This window comes from Macaca mulatta, chromosome 9 (assembly GCF_049350105.2).
Source record: "Macaca mulatta isolate MMU2019108-1 chromosome 9, T2T-MMU8v2.0, whole genome shotgun sequence".
NCBI classification, from domain to species: Eukaryota; Metazoa; Chordata; class Mammalia; order Primates; family Cercopithecidae; genus Macaca; species Macaca mulatta.
This window is the reverse complement of record NC_133414.1, coordinates 101743755-101765216: the sequence shown is the minus strand read 5'-3', so window position 1 is coordinate 101765216 and position 21462 is coordinate 101743755. Positions and strand designations below refer to the sequence as shown.

The window sequence follows — 21462 nt, the reverse complement described above, 5'->3', positions numbered from 1 at the left end:
CAAAACAGCCAGGAGCAGTGGCATGCCCCGTAGTTCCAGCTACTCAGAGGAGGTTGAGGCAGGAGAACCACTTGTGTCCAGGAGTTCAAGACAACAGTGAGCTATGATCATACACCACTATACTCCAGCCTGGAGGACAAAGGAAGATCTTGTCTCTAAAAACTAAAAAAAGGAAGAAAAAAAAAGAAAAACACAATGGGGGCAGGGGAGAAACAAGCAATAAGCCAGAAAATTTGCAACCCATACAGTAATACAATAATAATGTATTCATTTTTTAAATACATTTTAATAAATCAGTAAACAAGTCATACAATACTAGAGAAATGGACAAAAAATGTACGTGACAAATCACAGGAAAAAATCCTAAGATGTACTAATCACCTAATTTACCATTAAAGAAATATAAAGTAAGCTCAAGTGAGCCATTTTTTACCTATCAAACCAGACATTATTAAATATCCAATCTTGGCCTGAGTTTGGGAAAATTAGCACCAAACATATTTGCAATGGAATGTTTCTTCACTGAAACACTGTTCAAAATAGCAAAACATAGAAACAATACAAATGGCCATCAATGGAGACTTGGCTTTAAAAGCTGATTTAAAATTTAAAAAAAGAAGTTAAAGACATAACAGATAAAAGGTACATGATTTAAGGTTGGAAAAGTTTTAGGATATGCTAAATGAAATACCAAGTCACAGAATGGTAAGCATAGTAAGATCTCTTTTTTGTTTTTTTAAAAAAAAAAACCTGTATCATACATATAAAGACAAAGGTATGAAGATATACACATCATATATATGTTTGTGTATATACAGATAGAAAGCTCTGCGTATGGATTTTATACAGAGAGAGAAAAGGCCCAAAAAAGATGCTTTCCAATCTATTAATAATTTTTTCTTTAGGAATGAAATTAAAGGAAACTTTTACTTTTTACTTCTCACATTCCCTATTTTAAATTTTGGGTACATATTACTTTCACAATTAAAAAACAGAATTTTAAAAAATCATTACATAAAAAGCACAATGCTGGCTCTACAACAATCAAAAAAGATTTCAGAACCATTTACATTTGTATTGTTTAAACATTCTTGCTGTTGGTACAAATAGAAAAGATGTCTTCAAACTTTAAGCTTTATTTTTCTCGAAAAAATAAATAATAAAAAACACTAACACCACAAAACAGATTCCAATATATGTTGAAACAATCTAAAGGGTTTATAAGAAGTCAGGAATTGTACATATTTTACATACTAAAATATTTTCATACCTCTTTAATTTGTCGAAGCAATGCACTTTTGCCAGCAATTTCTTCTTTCTCTTGTTCTGATGATAACCGTAAGTACTCTCTGGATCTATGTGGTTTAAGGTTCATCTTTGTATACAGTCTTTCTTGAAGACTATCAAATAATACATTCAAAGTTCGAGGCAGAATGCCCATATTTTCTTCTGTGCCTGCAAAAGGAATTTTTGTGTTGCACTTTCTCAGTCTACTAGGAAAGAGGAAACTTTCCTTGTTTATTAAAGCTCCTTTTATACTACCAATAGGCAAGAGTCAACAATTAAAACGAAAATGTTAGAAGGTGAGGATTACTCAGTTTTCCATCACTTTGTTATTCACTGTAGGTAATTACCAACATTTTATTGACTATTATTCTGATGTAAACCTGAAATTTTACATTCAGATAATGCAACCATATTAAGATTTGTAATCATCCATAACCACAAACTATAAAGGTAAAATGAAATATAAAATTTCTTCCTGGTCATTTATGCTTAATTCTCTGTATCGCATCAATACTTTTTACGGATTTTAATCATCATCTAAATCTCTATCAATGGGTATTTTTGCAAATGAATTAAATAAATTTGAATTAAAAGCCAATAGCAAGGCCAGGCGTGGTGGCGCTTGCCTGCAATCCAAGCACCTTGGGAGACCAAGGTGGGTAGATCACCTGAGGTCAGGAGTTTGAGACTAGCCTACCCAAAATGGTGAACCCTCATTTCTACAAAAATATAAAAATTGGCTTGGCAAAATATAAAAAACTGGTGGCGCACGCCTGTAGTCCCAGCCACTCGGGAAGCTCAGTAGCTGAGGCAGGAGAGTCGTTTGAACCCAGGAAGCAGAGGTTGCAGTGAGCCGAGATCACACCACTGCACGCCAGCCTGGGCGACAGAGTGAGACTGTCTCCAGAAAAAAAACCAACAGCAATACATAATCAATATGCTAGTACTATTAAAAATAGAGCAAACACATACTAGGTAATACCGACATAACTACATGTATGTATTATAAAAATACTGAGTGATTATTACTGCTTCCTTATCCTTTCCAACCAAAATAAAACAATATTTACCTTGAAATGTATATGTTTTTCCTGAATTGGTTAGCCCGTAAGTAAAAATCAGACGACTTTGTCCTTTCAAGAGGTCTTTTACTGGTTGCATAATGCAACCCTGAAAGAATTCCTTCTGTGTAGTTGCTGGGCCAAAAACCTAAGCAAGTATTTTTTAAAAACTATTTTTAGAAAATTCAAGTTAATATTAATAGTACGTTCCAACCCAACACACTGTTTAAAAATTTTAAAGATTCATTCTTAAAACAGGTGCCACATTCCCACTCCCACAAATACATTTGATAGTTTTACTACCAGAAAGTTTTCAAGATAGAAATCTATACCAAGGAATCAAGTATTCACCTAAGTTTTGAAAAGAATATTTCTTAAAAATATATTAATAATAATTTTAACACTACAGTAATCTGTTTACATCCAATTATATATTTCCAGACCTGAGATTTGAGTCTTATCCTTAAGGAAAAAATACTAGAACCTAAAATCTAAGTTGCATAAGCACAAAATGTATAGTTCACTATATATAATTATATAGCAATTTAGCCTAAGCCAAGTCTCTTTATCTTTAAAACAAAAAACAAAAACACTTTAGTTTTACCTTGGAAAAACTGAATTTCTGGGCCATCTGCCCCGAGCTTTTCTCACTTAACCGACCAAGGATGCATTGAGGCTCTTTCAGCACAACAGTCTGTGAATCCAGAATATGCACACAGCCCTAGAATACATACCCCCAATAAATAAAAACTAGTATTTTGCCAATTTAAAAGAAAGTAAAATATTAAAATTCTATTAAATTCAACACAAACCTCAGACTCGTGTTCTTTTTCTGACTGTGTAAATGGTCTTATTCGAAGACAAACCTGGAGATAATCTTTAGATTCGAAACTGTTTGCCTTAAAAAATAAAGGAGAACAATATTGTGTTTTTGAAAGATATGGCTTTTCAGAGACCATCTTTCCTTAACATAGCTAATTTTTACATAATAATCTAAGATCATAAAGAATTTCTAAGCAGTCACTATCCGGCTTTTAATCATGTTAGAAAAAACAAATCTATTTAAATAAAAACAAAATACACCAAAAAAGATCCAATTTCCTCCATCTCCTGTATTTATACGTGAAGTTTACAAAAAGCCTTTATTCCACAAAAGCCTAATATAATCAATGAGGCCCTAAGTCATTGGAAAATATAACTCTAGAATAAATCAAAAGTAACTAGAATATTCTATTATTCAAATGCTCAATTCCATGAGGCATTCAGAATTTTTTTACTATGTACCATTCTCCTTGCTACTTTTTCTGAGGAAGAAACGTGCGTAGAAAATATAATTTTAAAGAAATGTTTTAACTTTAAAAAAAAAAAAAAAGGAAACAACTACTTGACAAATGCAACTTAACCAAAACAGACATAACTAGAAAATCTGAATAACCCAATTTCTATTAAGCAAACTGAATCCATTTTCAAACTAAATAATGACACACAAAAAAAATCCAGGCCCTAGTAGTTTAACGGTAAAGTCTATCAAACATTTAAGAAAATAATCAGCCCAGGAGCGGTGACTCATGCCTGTAATCCCAACGCTTTGGTAGGCCGAGGCGGGTGGATCACCTGAGGTCGGGAGTTCCAGACCAACCTGACCAACATGGAGAAACCCCATTTCAACTAAAAATACAAAATTAGCCAGGCATGGATTAGCCAGGCATGGTGGCGCATGCCAGTAATCCCAGCTGCTCGGGAGGATGAGGCAGGAGAATCGCTTGAACCTGGGAGGCTGAGATTGCGGTGAGCCGAGATGGCTCCACTGCACTCCAGCCTGGGCAACAAGAACGAAACTCCATCTCAAAAAAAACCCACACAAATTGTACATAAACTCTTTAAGAAAATACAGGAAGAGAAAATATCTTAACTAATTTTGAGTTTGACATAACCTGAATAACACAACTGACAAAGATAGCCTCAGAAAAAAATTAGAAAACAAAATAGCACATTAAGATATACGCAAAATTTCCCATGCAAAATTTCCCACACAAAATACTAGCCAATATATAAAACAGGATAATAATATCTGACCAAGAATGGTTTATCCTAGGACTATAAAGTCAGTTTAACACTCAAAAATCAATCCAGGCAATTAACCATATTAAAAGAATAAATGAAGAGAAACTTTTATCTCTACAGATGGAAAAACAGCATTTGACAAAATCCAACGTCCATTTGTAATAAAAAATCTCAGCAGAGTGTAATGAACGCAAACTTCCTCATCCTGATAAAGGGCACTTACAAAAAATCTATAGCTAACAACACACTTAACAGGAAAGACTCAATCTAAGATAAGTAGCAAAATGAGTAATAAGAGGATTTCTGCTTCCCCACTTCCAGTAACACTGTATTAAAGGTTCTAGCTGGTGTAGTTGGGCGTGAGGGGGGAAAGGAAATGGGGGAAGAAAAAAGGAGGGGTAAGGGAAAGAAAAAGAAAGGGAAGAGAAAAGGAAAGGAAAAAGGTAAAAGGGAAGGGAAGAAGAGAAAGAAAGGAAAGAAGGGGAGGGGAAAGAAGGGGAAAGAAAAGGAAAAGAAAAATGGAAGAAAAAAAAGGAAATGAAAAGACAAAAGTCATCCAAATTGGAAAGGAAGAAACAAAATTTTCCTTATTTAGAAACAACATGAACATATGCATACAAAATCCAACAAATCTACAAAAAATTAACGTATACTAACAGAATGCTAATCAGAGGTTACTTGGAGGTGTGATGGGAGGGAGGACTTACAAGGAGCCTCAAGGAAACTTTTGAGGGTAATGGATATATTCATTAGCTTGACTTTGGTGACAGTTACACAAGTGTATGCATATGTCAAAACTTATCAAACTGCATATTTGAAATACATGCAGTTTTTCATTATGCCTAAATAAAGCAACTAAAAATATTATTTACAATAGCATCAAATAACCTAAAATGTTATAAATATGTCTGACAAAAGACATGAAAGGCCTCTACACTGACAAGTAAAAAATACCGCTGAGACATTAAAGACCTAAATAAAATGAAGAATACCATGTTCATGGATTAAAACTCAATATTGTCAAGATGTTAATTCTCTCCAAATTGATCCACAGATTTAACGCAAACTCAATCAAAAATCCCAAGATGCTGCCTTGTAGAAACTGGTAAGCTGATTCTAAAATTTATGAATATGCAAACGACCTAGAAAAGCCAAAATTTTCCTAGAAAAGAAAAGCAAAATTGGAGAATTCACACTACCTAATTTCAAGAATCATTATAAACCTACAGAAATAGATGGTGTTGTGTTGAAATAAGGACAAATAGGTCAAAGGAAGAGAATAAAATCCAGAAACAGATACATATATACAGTCATTTGTAAAGGCACCAAAACAATGGGGAAAGTCTTTTCAATAGATAATGCTGAAATAACTATTTATGTAGTTCAAAAAATGTATGGAAGCTAAAACGAAAAAGAAAAAAGTTAACCTGGGTCCCTGTAACAACTGCACACAAAAACTGTTCAAAATGGACCATAGATATAACTACTCAAATGAAAACTATAAAATTTCTAGAAAAAGTAAGACAAAAACTTCGGGGAAGGCAAAAGTTTCTTAAAGAGAACACACACACACAAATTCACCAAAAAAGAAAAATAAATGTTAAATTGAATGCCTTTAAATTTTAAAACATCTGATCAAGACACTATTAAGCTGACAAAGGATTTGTATACACAAAGATTTCTCACACAACACTAATTAAACAACCTAATTTAAATGGGAAAAAGACCTGAAGAGACACTTTACAAAGAAAGTAGAAAAATGGCCAAGAATACTTGAAAGAGTGCTCATTAGAGCAAACTAAAACCAAAACAGGATACCATTACACATCCACTAGAAATAAAGATTTACATTATCAAGTGTGGGCAAAGAGGTAGAAGCACTGGAACCTACACACATTGCTAGTGCTGGAACAGCCACTTTGAAAAACAGTTTTGTAGTTACTCATAAAGTTAAACTTACACAGTTTGTATTCCTAGGTATTTACCAAAGAAAAATGAAAACGCAAGTCCACAAAAAGGCTTGCACAAGAATGTTCAGAGTGGCATTACTTATAATGGCCTCAAACTGTAAACTACCTAAACGTCCATCAAATGATAAATGGAAATGTGGCATATCTGAACAACAGACAACTACTTAGCAATAAAAAGGAAAAAACTACGATATATGATGCATGACAAATCTCAAAAACGTCATGTCAATCCAGGAGTCAATAAATTTTCTCTGTAAAAAGCTAGATAGCTAATATTTTAGGTTCTAGAGACCCTATAGTCTCTGTCACAACTACTCAACTCTGCCATGATAGTGCCACAACGGATGTAGTAAATAAATAAACCAAAAAGTACAATTGTGATGCAATAAAAATTTCTTTATGGACAGTGATGTTTGAAATTCATATAATTTTTGTTATGTGATATTATTCCTATTTTGATTTTTCTTCCACTATTTAAAAATATAAAAACCATTCTTAGCTTGTATCTAAGTACAAAAACAGGTAATACAAAAATAGGCCATTGTTTGCCAACCCTTGCATTAGAAGGAGGCATGATAATCAACACAATACTTTTCTTGTACTTACCTCAGTGTTTGGAGCAACTAAGGAAAATTCATGAGACAGATCAAGCTTAATGCCATCAAAATTTATTTCTGAAGGCCTTGCAACTGGGTCAGCACTAAAAACATAAGATGGTCGAGGTACTCCCTCTTGATTAAAATTAGATTCCATTCTGCAAGAATAACAGTAACTTCTTTAATAACATTAGTAAGTCAGCATATAAACCACCCACACTTTCAAAAGTCTAGCCCACTACTTCCTTCCAAATAACTAGATTTTAGAAAAGAAAAGCATTACATTTCTTCATTTATAACACAATAGCCTACAGGAAAGACAAAAGATCAAATTATATTTACAGACTCTGAATCTAATAATACTGAACACAGCCTACTATTTTCATATAATATCCATTCAAAGAGGTTTCATGAGTACAGGTAATCTGTAAAGATGGTATAAAACGTTTACTCTCTCCCTGAAATCCTCTCAAAACTCAAATAGTAAGGAGATCACAGAGTAAATTATAACCTTGTGTTCTCTACTTAGTGACTCCTGTAGAATGTTACTTACAGACTTTCTTTTAGCATTTAGAAGTTAAAACTCAGTTATCTGGGCCTGGCGTGGTGGCTCACGCCTGTAATCCCAGCACTTTGGGAGGCCAAGGGGGTGGGGGTGGATCACAAGGCCAGGAGTTCAAGACCAGCCTAGCCAAGATGGTGAAACCCCATCTCTACTAAAAATACAAAATAATTAGCCAGCCGTGGTGCCGGGCGCCTGTAATCCCAGCTACTCGAGAGGCTGAGGCAGAGAATTCCTTGAACCCCAGATGTGGAGGTTACAGTGAGTCGAGATCGCGCCACTGCACTCAAGCCTGGGCGACAGAGAGAGACTCTGCCAAGGGGAAAAAAAAAAAACACTCAGCTATCTGAAAAATTACTTTCAATTTCAAATTCAGGTAAAAAGTAAAATAATATATGTAAACACATTCAAAACAGTACCTGACACATCACAGGTTTTAAGTTAAATAGGAATAATGCATCAGTAAACTATTACAATTGAATTAAACATAAAATCACTAAACTAAAAGGTAAACTTAAGGATAACATTAACTAAAAAATACTAACATTCTAATATTTACTGAGAATCTACTAGATGTACAATACCAGAGAGAGGGGGAGGACTCTGAGCTGTTTTTTGACAAGATTATAAAATATCCACATCAGTGACTCCCAAACTAAGGTCCCTAGCTCAAGAAAGTAGTAACGAGCAAAACCCACAGGTATTATACAAAATGAACCAAAGATGGCCCTTGCATGACGGCCCTAAATTGTATACTTCTTCACAGCTGGTAGGGATCTGAGCTCAAACGCCCACTGGATCAAAGACCATAAATGTTTAAAATAAAAATTAAAAAGCCTATGGCCGGGAGCAGAGGCTCACGCCTGTAATCCCAGCACTTTGGGAGGCCAAGGCAGGTGGATCACAAGGTCAGGAGATCGAGACCATCCTGGCCAACATGGTGAAACCCCATCTCTACTAAAAATACAAAAAAATTAGCCGGGTGTGGTGGCGTGCGCCTGAAGTCCCAGCTACTAAGGAGGGTGAGGCAGGAGAATCACTTGAACCCAGGAGGTAGAGGTTGCAGTGAGCCAAGATCGTGCCACTGCACTCCAGCCTGACAACAGAGCAAGACTCTGTCTCAAAAAAAAAAAAAAAAAAAAGCCTGCTGGGGTGCCAAACTCAAATTCTGAAGCATCCATTTACTTTCAATATGGCCCAAAATAAGCATATTTTTAGCCATTTAGAACCTGCCAGGTTTGAACGCCCCATGAAACTGCACCCAACATTTGCCAGACACATAAAACCTGGGATTATCAAGACCCCCAAGCTGCTGCTGCCCTTGAGAGTTCTATGATCTAGAGACTCTCCACTGTGCAACATCACTTAGACATGTAAGCCCCTCTATGATTCTTTCCTCCCCACTCCCCATCCCCCTTGCCCTCTTTCCCCTCTGGATGGTGGCCCCTCACCCTGGTCTAGAAAACGTCCCATACTGAGAGGGATTTCCTTTGCCTACAATTCTGTCAAAGTCCTTGTTTATTCCTGTCACCTTGTTGACAATCTTTTTCCTTGATCAGGCTGAAATTCCTAAACGTATCACAAGAACGTGGCTGGATTTTTTCCCCTAAATTGCAAAAGGACTAAGGAAAGCACCGATCTAGATCATGGGGAAAGGGGTGCAGAGCGGGGAGCATTTGCAAAATGTCAAAGTACCGGCTTGACATTTCAAAACACAGAGTTCATGGAAATGCCCAGAAAACTAAAAAACATCTGTGGTTTCAAGAATATTCCTGTGTACGAAAAGCAGTTATAATAAAGTATTTGTTCATATGCTCATTTTTCAATGAACAAACTACTTCCTAGCATTTCTAAAAGTGTTGAGATGTAACTTCTTGCAATTTTATATGACTACTACTTATACATGGCCTACCCAACTAAACTGGAAACTTCTTGATGGCAAGAACCTTATCTTATACCACTCTGTAGCCCCTACAACAAATTCAGTGACTTATGTAGGGATAAAGACTCCCTGACTAATGACTTAAAATAATGGTTATAAAGAAAAAACTCTTCTCCCCTCCCCCCCCAAAAAATCGGTCCTAATCTGCAATACTATATTTCGTGACAGCAGGCTTCAAGACCTCATTTTTCATTTCAAAAGGCTGCTCTGACTGGAAAACTGCATCTTTATTTATCTTCTCTCCAATAAGAATTCGCAATTGGAGACTTTAGTGAAAAATAGTAGAATCTGTTACTGAATGAGGTTTCTAAATGTGGTCTACAACACACAGCCTCAAAAAGTCTTCACAACTAACTGATGAGTATTTTACGTTATTTTACAATTTAAAATCTGGAGTCTTGGACATGTAATAAAACACATACACTGTTACACTACCTAACCCATAAGGCATGAACTTGTGTAAACTAGTACTTTAGCAAAAAATATTAGAGAATTGTGCCAGACAGGCATCACTGAACCAGGAAGCGAATCGAGATGGAGAAAGCCTTCTAAACTGAGAAATAACAGCAGTCACTGTGCCACGAACTCTTCAGCCTGGCACTGCAAAACCCTAGAAGGGCAAGCCTCAAGCACCAGTAGGAGTAGTCTGGAAATAAGTGCACAGAGGCCACCACACGGCTCCCCCCGCAAAAAGGCCGTGTTACCTACCTGCCGAGCAAACTGCTCACCTCAGAGCTTCAGAAAACTAGCTGCGGCAAAAGAGGCCTGTTTCTCAACAACAGAAGCAACAACAATAATAACATTAATGACTGCAAACATTTAGTAACTACTGTGTGCCAGCACTAACAACTTTACACATTACCATTTAATCTTCACAAAAGCCGAAAGAAATCGATACTTTATTGCCGCCTTTTAACCGATAAGAAAACTAAGATACAGAGAGAGTAAATGAATTGTCTTGCGTCACTCAACTAATAAGCACTGGAGGCGAGATTTAAACCCTAACCGAAATAGTATGACTCAATGCTCGCTGCGTACCTGGTGTTCCCATCACTCCGCAACCCAGTTCCTGACAGTAACCTCCACGGGGGTACGAGCACTGTCGGAACATGTCCACATTGCCAAAGCCGTTTCCCCACCTTAGGCCCCATAAATATGTAGTCACCCACCTCCTTCCCTACACCTTCCCCCGGGCCACCTTCTCACCTGCAAACGTCGCCTGGTTAGCCGGACCCGCGAGAAGCACTGCGATGTTAGCGTTTTCAAATTCAAACAATGGCGGCCAGGGCACCGCACTGAACGCTGGGAGTGGGTGTGGCGTCCGGAGCTCCGCCAGGGAGCGCCGCCGGCTGGCGCTGCGGACTTTCTAGTGGCTCCCGGAAGAAGCTCTCCAATGTGGGGGCGGGTCTTGAAAAGCGGGCAGCCAAAGAGCGGAAGCAGGCGTGGGAAGCCCGGGTGCCGACGGTCTCGTTTACCTAGCAGCTCGGCTAGTCGGGCACTAGTAGTGTGCTTCCTCGCGGCTGTCGTTAAGTCCCACGCTGTTGACTGTGACACCGATCTCCGATTCTGTCCTCGAGGCACTAAAGATGTGGCGAAGGCCCGAAGTGAGGCCGCTGCCACTGCACTTAGTCCTGCGACTCCCCAAGGACTGGCCGAGGAATGGAGGGCTAGCCACTTCCCAGTCCTGTCCCTACGGGATCTGAAAAGACTCGGCATCCCGGGGTCCGGAGGGTCACTTCCCTCGCTGCATCCCCATTGTGCAACTGCCAGTCTCAAAATTGATGTAGGTAAGCTTATGAATGTTAAAACTAATGAATGCAAGATGCTAAAACAAAACATTAACTGAAAGGTTGTCGGGGAAGAGGATGTTAGTATCTCAAAGAATTTCACCCTACAGATCATTTATTATAAAGGGAAAATAGAATTTTACACTGAAGGGATTTATTAGGCATACCTTAACCAAGTGAAGATACTTAGCACCGCTAATAGCACCTGATACTATTTGTACTAGAAATGTTTGACATGAATCTAATCATGAGGAAACAATCAGAAAAAAACAATGTAGAACATTCTACAAGACAAAAGGCCTAGGCTCTTCTTCAGAAGTGTCAGTGTCATGACAGGAAAAAGAAAAAAACGAAGTGGAAAATTGCTTTAGTCGAGAGTCAAAAGAAACCAAATGAAATCTGTGAATCTTAGTTGGTTTATAGATTTAAAAAAAAATGCGAAATACATTTGTGGACAATTGGGGAAATTTAAATATGAACTACATATTAGATGAATCAGTTTTAAATTGGTTGCATGTGAGAATGAATTTGTGGTTAAGTGGAAGAATGCCTTTGTTTTTGGAAGGCGCTGGCGCTTGCTAAAGTAGTTAGCAAAGTGTCACAGTGTTTGCAGCTTACTTTCAAAAGATATGGCAAAAAAATAAAATAGAGAAAGCAAATGTGGCAAAATAATAGTAATTGGTGAATCTAGGTGAAGGGTATAATGGTGTACATCGTACTAGTCTTGCAACTTTCTAAAATAACTGAGATTTTCTAAAATAAGAGGAGGGGGAAAAAGGAATAAAATTCTGATCTTTACCATGGCCTCCCAGGCCCTGCACAATCAGGTGTCAGCCAACCTCACTGCCCACTAACTGTACAGTAAGGTGATCTGCTCTGGATACCTCAAACACAACTTCTTTCCAGCATGTATGAACCTTTGCATGGATTATTCCCTCTTCCTGAATTCTCTCTTCGCCATTCAACACGTGGCACTTCCCTTTATCCTTTAGATTACATCTAAAATAGTACCTTCTTAAAGAAGACTTTCCTGACTACTGTATCTCAAGTGAGCACTCTTTTTTTATTTGCAGGTTCAATTTCATTTTTATACTTTTTACAACTAGCAATTGTTGTTTTTCCCCTGCCCCATAAAATGTAAGTTCTGTGAGTAGAAGAACTGTGTTTTGTTTGGTCACTAATGTATCCTCAATGACTGTAACACAAGACAAGCAAATCAATCTTTGTTGAACAATGAATGAAGGCTTATGTGGCTGGGTAGAGACCATGGGGAGGAGTCGGGGGAGTGAATCTGGAGGCATGGGCGGAGGCCAGACCCTGTGAGTCTTAGCCAAGTTACTGACTTGAGTATTATGAAATGCTTACTGGATAACCGGTTTTAAGCATGGGCATGGTACAATCCAATGTGCGTCTATCTTTTGAAAAGGTTAATCTCCTGGAGAAACTAGAGGCAGCCAAGGAGGATGCTGTTGCAAGAGATTCCAGGAAAAGATAATGATAATGTGGACTTGGAAGATGGCAGAGGAGTTGCAGAAAAGTGACCAGATTTTAGAGGTATTTTTTCCTACGTTTTTCATTTCAGCACCAGCTGCTGGGTTTTTCCCTTAGGGAGATGCAGAGCCAGCTTGATTGGGAAGTGCTTAAGATTTAGTACCCTTTCCAAAGAATTCCATCTGTGCCCTTGAAGTGAATATTAACATAAAATGGAAAATTTGGTAAGTTAAGTTACATCAAAGTGATTTTCTGCCCTGGCCACAGTCTCTACTGTTAGTAATAGCTAACTTCCTTTATGCCTGGTAGTATTCTTAGCACTTTATACTCATTTAATCCTAAGAGTAACTCTGTAAGGCAATTTGTTGTTAACTCCTATTAATAGAAGAGGAAACTGAGGCGTGGAGCTAGTAAGGAAAGAGTAAAGGTATCTACTAAATAGAAATGTTGAAGATTAAATCAGGTAATAGTGTAAAGTATTTATAAAAGTATCTGGCACATGTTAAATAATAACTTGTTTCAATTTATATAACAAACAGTGAGACTGGAATTTGAATCTGGGTGATCTGGTTTTAGAGTCCATGCATTCTTTCTCCTCCCAAAGTTTGGATCCAACACCCCTGGAATTCTCTTAAGAAAATACTAAGTGCTTAACTCCTACTGCAAAGCCATTTCTAGAAGCAAGACTGAAGCAACTCACTTTTCAATCCCAAAATAATACTTTTGAGGATGTATTAATCACAAAGGTTTAAATAACAAGTTCAACAAAAATTTATCAGTCACCCACTAAGTGGCAGATTTCTCTACCCTTGAGAGGCCCTTAACAGGCCTTTTTCTAAAGCAGCCCTTCTCAACCTGGGATTTCAAGAGACAATTAATCCCTAAGCCTTTAGGCAGCCATTATATATAATGTATTAACTTCTTTCGTGTACATCTAGAATGGCACTGGTTCTATACCATCCTGAAAATAATTTTTTTATCTCCTGTGGTTCATATGGGGAAATCCATATGCAAAGTATTTCAAAACATGACAAATGCTATAATAGAAATGAACAGGGAGTAATGGGAGCAGAGTGAGCATAGCTTAAAGGTAATGCTGTGAAGTCAGACTTGAGATTGAGTGCAAGCCCAGCCACTCATAGGGCTCATAAAATTGTTGTGAGGATTAAAATAGCTTATGTAAGTTATTTAGTATAATCCTGGCACATAGTAGGTTTCATAATGGTAGTAAGGTAGTAATATTTATTAAATCTGTTTATTAAGTCATTAGAATGCAAACTCATTATTATCTTGGTCCTCTATAGCCCCCACATCTAAAACCGTACCTTGCACAAAACAAGTACTCAATAAAATACTTTTTGATGTAATAAGGGACATCTACTAGGGAAGATTTCTTAATGTAGCATGTAGGCTGAAGAAAGTGATTGGGATTTGCCAGTGAATTGTAGGAGGAGGCCATTCCAGGCCATGGAAAGCTGTGAGACAATGATAAAAAGAACAAGAGTTCACAAAAGATTCCAAAAACTACCTACTTCAGCATGACTGTGAACATTAGCTGAAGTGGGTAATGGCAGGAGATAAGAAAAGTAGGCAGAGGCTAGATCATAAAGGGCCCTGTATGACATGCTAAAGAAGAGCTAGAATTATATTCTCTAAGGCCTAGGTTTTGCTCAGCAGAGGTAGGAAGGAAAAGTGTAGGAAGAGAAGAAACAAGAAGGATTGAGTCTTAGTCTGTAATACCAGAATCTTACAAAGTGCAAATCAAGAAATGAGACAACAGGATGTAGAAGTTTAAGCATATCATTTCAGTGTGCAAAGGTAACTGGTACAGGAAAAAATATATGTAACTATCTAGAGCTAAGTGCTTGTCTGTAGGAAGTACATAGATATCTATAATTGATACCTGAAGAAATAACATTAGGAGGAGCGTATCATTTAAAGATACAGTATTTGGTATAGTAATTGCCAGAAATACTAAAAACAAATTATAAGAATAGTTGCCCCTGGAAAGCAGGCCTGGAGATGTGAAAGGGTGAGATTTTTTTATTATAAGATCTTTTTGAATTTGTGATAAACATTTTTTAAAATTTAATGTGTCCTAGCTGGACTTGGTGGCTCATGCCTGTAATCCCAATGTTTTGGGAGGCTGAGGTAGTAAGATTCCTTGAGCCCAGGAGTTCAAGACCAGCCTGGAAAACATGGCGAAGCCGTGTCTCTACCAAAAGTACAAAAATTAGCCAGGTGTAGTGGTGTCCTCCAGTAGTCCCAGCTACTTCGGAGGCTGAGGTGGGAGGATGGTTTGAGCCTGGGAGGCGAAGGTTGCAGTAAGCCAACATCATACCATTGCACTCCACCCTGGCAACATAGCCAGAGCCTGTCCCCCCCCCCAAAAAAAAAGAGAAGAAAAGAAAATTTAATGTGTGAGAAAAAAAGAAGCATTTCTTTGTTAATCATTCACTATGTATTAGGCTATGAGATCCCATTACCTCCTTAGTGAAGGAATCTGTAAGCTGTGGTGGTGATTTTTCTTCAGAGTCAACTTGACTAGCTTTAGTCTCAGGAAAAATGCAGTTAAAAAGAAAAACAAAAGGTTAGCTGTAAAACAGCCTCAAACAGGTCCTGTAGGAGTTATTCCAGAAGAAGGCATTGTTATCATAGAAGATAGTTTGAAGTATGTTACTGCCCCTGAAAACCTTCCAGTAGAACAAAATGTGAATGTGGAAGACAGTGATATTGATGATCCTAATCCTCTGTAGGGAGAGGCCAATGTATGTACATCTTAGTTTTTAACAAAAAAGTTTTAAAAGTAAAAAAAATTTAAAAAATTTAAAATTAAAAAAAGTTGATAAAATAAGAATATAAGGGAGGAAAATATTTTATCCAGCTGTACAGTGTGTTTGTGTTTTAAACTAAGTGTGATTACAGAGTCAGAAAGTTAAAAGAAATGTAAGCGTTTATAGGAGTAAAATTATATATTATATATATTATATATTATATATAACATGTAAATTATATATAACATAATATATAACATAATACGTTGTGTTATATATGTTATATATTATATATAACAGTATATGCTATATATAATATATATTATATAATATAAATTATATAATACATGTGTATTATATAAAATATTTATGTTATATATTACATATTTGTATATTATATATAATCTATAATACAATATATATTATATAAATAATATGTAATATATAATATAGAAACAATATATAAAATTATATAATATATATTGCATATGATATATTTTTATATAACATAGTCTCAATGTTATACCTTTCTCATATTTACTAGAATTTTTTTCTTTCCAACTTGTAGGCTCAAGGGGTACATGTACAGGTTTCTTACATGAGTAAATTGCATGTCACGGGTATCGTACAGATAATTTTTGTCACCCAGGTATTCCACGTAATACCCAATTATTTACTAGAATTGAAACATTTCTGAATTATACTAGCCGTTAATGAAAAAGAGTCAAATTCTGGAAAATATTTGAGGAGATTTATTATGAGCTTAATATGAGTGACCAAAGCCTGGGGCACAGTCTCAGGAGGTCCTGAGAACATGTGCCCAAGGTGGTTGGGTTACAACTTGATTTTATACATTTTAGAGGGGCAGAAGTTAACAGGCAGACTATCAATACATGTAAGGTGTCCATTGGTTCAGTCTGAAAAGGCAGAACAACTCGAATTGGCGGTGGGCAGTGCAGGGAAACTTCCAGGTCATAGGTGGATTCAAACGGTTTCTAATTGGCAATAGGTTGAAAGAGCTAAATTATTATCTAAAGACCTGGAATCAGTGGAAAGGAATGTCTGTGTTAAAATAAGGGGTTGTGGAGACCAAGGTTCTTGTTAAGCAGATAAAGCCTCCAAGTAGCAGGCTTCAGAGAGAGTAGATGGCAAACATCTCTTATCAGACCTGAAAAGGTATTATGTAAGACCTTTAGTTAGTCTCTCCTGGATCAGGAAAAGATCTAGAAAAGAAAAAGGGTTATCTATAGGATCCTTATCCCCACAAGAGACAGCTTTGCAGAGCCATTTCAAAATATGTCAAAGAAATATATTTTGGGGTAAAATACTTCAGTTTCTTTCAGGGCCTGCTGTCATGTGATGCTATACTGGAGTCAAGTTAGAATTTGGTATCTTATTGCTACAAAGAGTCTGTTTTGCCAGTGTTAAGATCTCTGTTTTATTGTTAACGCTGATCACTTGTGCCTGAATTCCAAAGGGAGGAGGGTACAATGAGGTATGCCCAACCACCACCCTTCCCATCAAGGCCTGAACTAGTTTTTCAGGTTTAATTTGGAATGCCCTTGGCCAACAGAGGGGTTCATTCAGTCAGTTGGGGGGTTTAGAATTTTGTCTTACAGAACTGTGCTTTTACTCATTTTTATAACAGTCCAGCCAAAAGGACTGCTGTTACACCCAGTAGAAAAAGAAAGACTTGGGAGTGAATCAGTAAACTTCAGGCATTTGTAACAGTTCATATTAGATATATGAAGAAGATCTAAATATGGGGAAGATGAGAATGAGGAAGAAAAGCTGGCCTTCCAGTAGGAACTTATAAAAGAGTGCATGAAATAAGGCTCAAACCACAGAAGCTTAAAAGTCATTAAAAATGCTAATGAATTCTTTTTGAATTCTAAATTAAAAGAACATTTTATTAGAATGTATAAAATGTATTTTAATTCTGAACTTGATTAACAATTCTGAGTCACAGTTGGGATGTACAATTTTCAGAACAGTTTAGAAACAAGCAAACAAAAAAGCCTTTTAAATGAGTGGATATTTAGGGAATACTTGTGGGAGTGTTTGGGACATTTGCAGTGAGCTCTTTCATTTTTCCTGATTGCTCATTGTGAAGCAGTAAGTAACAGGCAGTAAGTACCAAACAGATCATTTGGTACAAAAAGAAAAATCTATATTCAATAACTATAAATTTAGGAACTCTAACCTCTTGCCACAGCATCTCCATGTTATTCAGCATTGGGGCTCAACTACTGACTGTGTCAGTCAAATAAGAGTATCAGGTTCCTGTGCTAAAACTATTCTAGCTCAAATCATCTTGGCAGACAATACCAGAAAAACAAACATTTTTCTGTCTGTTAAAGTGACCAAATATTAGGAGACTAAATATAAGCAGAAAAGACAAGTAGTAGCTGCATAACCTTGAGCAAGATACTAACTGAGCCTCAGTCTTTTCATCATTAAAATGATATTTTTAATGCAGGTCTACAGTCTCTACTCTGCAATTCCAAAACAGGACAAAAAACAAAAACACTGTGAAACCCAAAAGTGTTTTTGTAAGTTTGGCACCAGGATTATATGCTCAAAAAAAACCTACTGTAAACAAATATGAGGCCTCTATTGTCTCAGCACTTGTATCCATAAGTCACACATGCCTCTATTTGCTGACATTTTCTGACTTGGGGATTAATTCCATGGAAAATGTCGAAAAGAGCTAAAGATATACCTACGGGTAACAGTGAGAAGAAGAAAAGGAAGCATCTGTCTTTATCAGTATCTCAGAAAGTGGAGTTATTGCAGAAACTTGATGTTCGTATGTTTGTGAGGTGTCTTACTGAAGAATATGGTATGGGAAACACCACGATATATGACTTAAAGAAACAGACAAGGTGTTGAAATTTTATAGTGACAGTGATAACCAGGAACTAATGAAAATTAGAAAAATAACGCATAGAGCCAAAAATGAAGACCTTGACCCTGTGTTGAGTGAATGAATTCGACAACAAAGAAGTAAAGATATACCACTGACTGGTTTGTTGGTCATGAAACAAGCTAGAATATACCATGAAGAACTGAATGTTGAAGGAGAGTGTGAATATTCAGAAGGCTGGCTGCAGAAATTTAAAAAGTGTCATGGAATCAAGTATCTTAAAATCTTGGTGAAAAAGCTTCTCCTGATGATGAAGCTACTGAAAATTACATTGATGAATTTGCTAAGATAATATCTCATGAAAATCTTAGCCCTGAACAGATTTACAATGCTGATGAGACAGCTCTGTACTGCTGCTGTGTTCCTAGAAAAACCTCAACAATGGCTAACAAAAGAGCAACAACAGATGTCAAAGATAACAAGCAAAAGTTAACTGTTCTTGGGTGTGCTCATGCTGCAGGCACACACAAGATAAAATTGGCAGTGATCGGAAATAGCCTATATCCAAGGCGTTTAAAAGGTGTGCATAATTTACCTGTACATTATTATGCACACAAGAAAGCATCAGTAATGGAAAATCTTTTCCAACTGGTTTGATAGGCACTTTGTGCCAGCAGCATGAGCTCATTGCAAACTGGACCAGAAGACAATTGCAAAATTTTATTGTTTCTAGATAACGGTTCTGCATATCCCCCTCCTGCACATCTTGTGAAGAGCAATGCTTTTGGCATTGACTTTTCCCCCAGTGTGATGTCTGTAATACAGCCTTGTGACCAAGGAATTCTACACTCTGTGAAGAGCAAGTATAAACACTTTTTTTTTTAAAAGTATGCTTGCTTCAGTTAACAGAGGCCTGAAAATCCAGGACTTCCTTAAAGAATTTAGTCTTAAGGATGCCATCTACACAGTTGCTAATGCTTGGAATGATGTTGATAAGTCAACATTAACAAATGGTTGGCACAGACTTTAGGCTACAATGATGTTTGAAAATGACCTAGCTGATGAAGATTTTGAAGGATTTCATGACTCTAATGAGAAGACAATGGTAGCATAACTCATTACCTTTGCCAAAAGTTTATCAGCCAAAAGTGTAAATAAGTTAGAAGAAGCTGACATTGAAGAAATGGTTAATATTGATAATGATGAACCCATAGTGCACCCTAAGAGTGATGGGGAAATTGCTGAGATGATGTTAAATGCAGATCAATATGAAGGTGGTAGTAGTCATGATGATGACATTATGCATTTGGGTGAAAAAAATTTCCATAGATCATATGGTGAAAATGTGTGACTGATTAATTGCTGGCCTTGAACAATGTACATTTATCAGTGAGCAAGAGCTGATGACAATTTAGTCAATTAAAGAGAAACTGCTTAGACAGAAACCAGTGTTAAGGAGGCAGGTGAAACTGGGAAAGTATTTAATAAAGCTCTCTGTGGTAATGCCGCTTCATCTCTTGACAATCCTGTTTCTGGCTCATCAGATGTCCAGCTCCAACCTGGTTTCATAGACATGGTAATACTGGAACAACCTCTTCTCCAAGATTCTCAGGCAGTCAGAGGTAATGAACATTCATTGCATGTATATGTGATATGGGTTAGTTTTCATCAGTATAAGTTTTAAATTTTACTTAAAATTTCTTTAGAAATAAGAAGCTTTTTCACAAGTGACAAAACACATTAAAAGCTTATAGTATGTGTGGTCTATATTTATCTTCCTATTTCATACACCAAGAAACTTATTTATGTAAAAATGTTATTTACCAATAAATTTACTAATATATTTTTGTAAGTAAATTGTAATATTACTTATGGTTTTGTTTCATTTAGTGTGAATTTTCATACATTTATTTGCAGAAATAGTAAGATTAATGTGTTTCATTACATAGTACTATCCTGTACCCATTTGGAATGTTACAAAATATATGCAATTTATGTACTGTATTCGAAAGGATTCCAATTTCTTCCTGAATTCCAAAAACCTCTCATTTCCAAAACACATCCAGTCCCCAGAGTTTTAGATAAGAGATTGTGGATCTGTGATTCTTTTTTGTTGTGAATGATCTAGTGAAGTGATCAATGTAAAATGTCTGGCACAAAGTAAATACTCATTAAGCGTAGTTGCTATTATTAATATTCCATTACTCTACTTTTAAAATGTAAGACAAGCTTTTTCTGGCATTGAAGTTAGGAAGTTGACATAGCATAGGTAATAATAAACATTCTTCAAGTTTTATTACTCTAAGAGATGCTTTGGCAGTGTGATGCTGATAAAGTGTATTAGAGTATCTCCTAAATCTTCATCCAAGAATGGAAACATTTTGCAAGTCAGAGGATAGAAAATGTTACGCTACATCAAGTTAAATTGCATGTTGATAAAATATAAACACATCTAGTTAGCTCTTATTAATCAAAGAAATATAATATTTTTATCTGATGCTAACTATCCTCTCACCTCCTTGTGCCACAAACACCACACAAACAATAATTTAATCTCCCTTGTGAGCAAAGATTGATTTTTTAACCCTGTTTGTATAATTTCAGCTACTATTGTAAGACCTTGACATAGCTGAATACATAAAATTGGTGTTCTGTTTTGTAAAGAAAGCTGTTATTATAAGCCTGATGAATGTGAATTGATACCTGTAGCCTGGTCTTCTTTGTTTTGTTTTATTTTTTGTAATGTTTGTTCATTTAAAATATAAGATGTGTTGCTTTTCTCTCACTATAAAAGGCATACATCATTCTTGTAGAAAACATGGAAAATACAATTTATAAAGAAAATAAACTCATCCCTAATGTGATAGCCAATGATATAATCACTCTTAACATTTGTTTACTTTCAAAGCTATCTGTTGTATTAAACTGTAAGCCTTATGGGGGCAGAAACCATGTCCATTCATTCCTGTTCTCCGCCCTGTCCTTGCCGTCTTACTGTAGTAGGCATGTAACACATTTAAAGAAAACACACACTCATACACTTAGGGACCAAACTATATTCA

The 21462-nt window shown here is 36.4% G+C and overlaps 2 protein-coding genes across 3 annotated transcripts in view; one reads left to right on the top strand and one right to left on the bottom strand.

Annotated features, from left to right (window-relative positions):
- KIF20B (kinesin family member 20B) overlaps window positions 1-10783 on the bottom strand; it is a 69624-nt gene extending 58841 nt beyond the window's left edge. For both annotated transcript variants that reach the window (XM_002808505.4, XM_015147654.3), the window contains exons 1-6: window positions 10689-10783; window positions 6989-7136; window positions 3161-3247; window positions 2953-3069; window positions 2358-2496; window positions 1271-1455 (exon numbers count right to left, since the gene is read on the bottom strand). In XM_002808505.4, coding sequence (XP_002808551.4) covers window positions 1271-1455; window positions 2358-2496; window positions 2953-3069; window positions 3161-3247; window positions 6989-7135 — 675 coding nt within the window. In that variant the 5' untranslated portion in view covers window position 7136; window positions 10689-10783. The remainder of the gene's footprint in view (window positions 1-1270; window positions 1456-2357; window positions 2497-2952; window positions 3070-3160; window positions 3248-6988; window positions 7137-10688) is intronic.
- Window positions 9224-21462, top strand: part of LOC144331446 (uncharacterized) — a 35931-nt gene continuing 23692 nt past the window's right edge. The window contains exons 1-3 of the mRNA XM_077947982.1: window positions 9224-9339; window positions 10644-11265; window positions 12696-12823. Coding sequence (XP_077804108.1) covers window positions 9224-9339; window positions 10644-11265; window positions 12696-12764 — 807 coding nt within the window. The 3' untranslated portion in view covers window positions 12765-12823. The remainder of the gene's footprint in view (window positions 9340-10643; window positions 11266-12695; window positions 12824-21462) is intronic.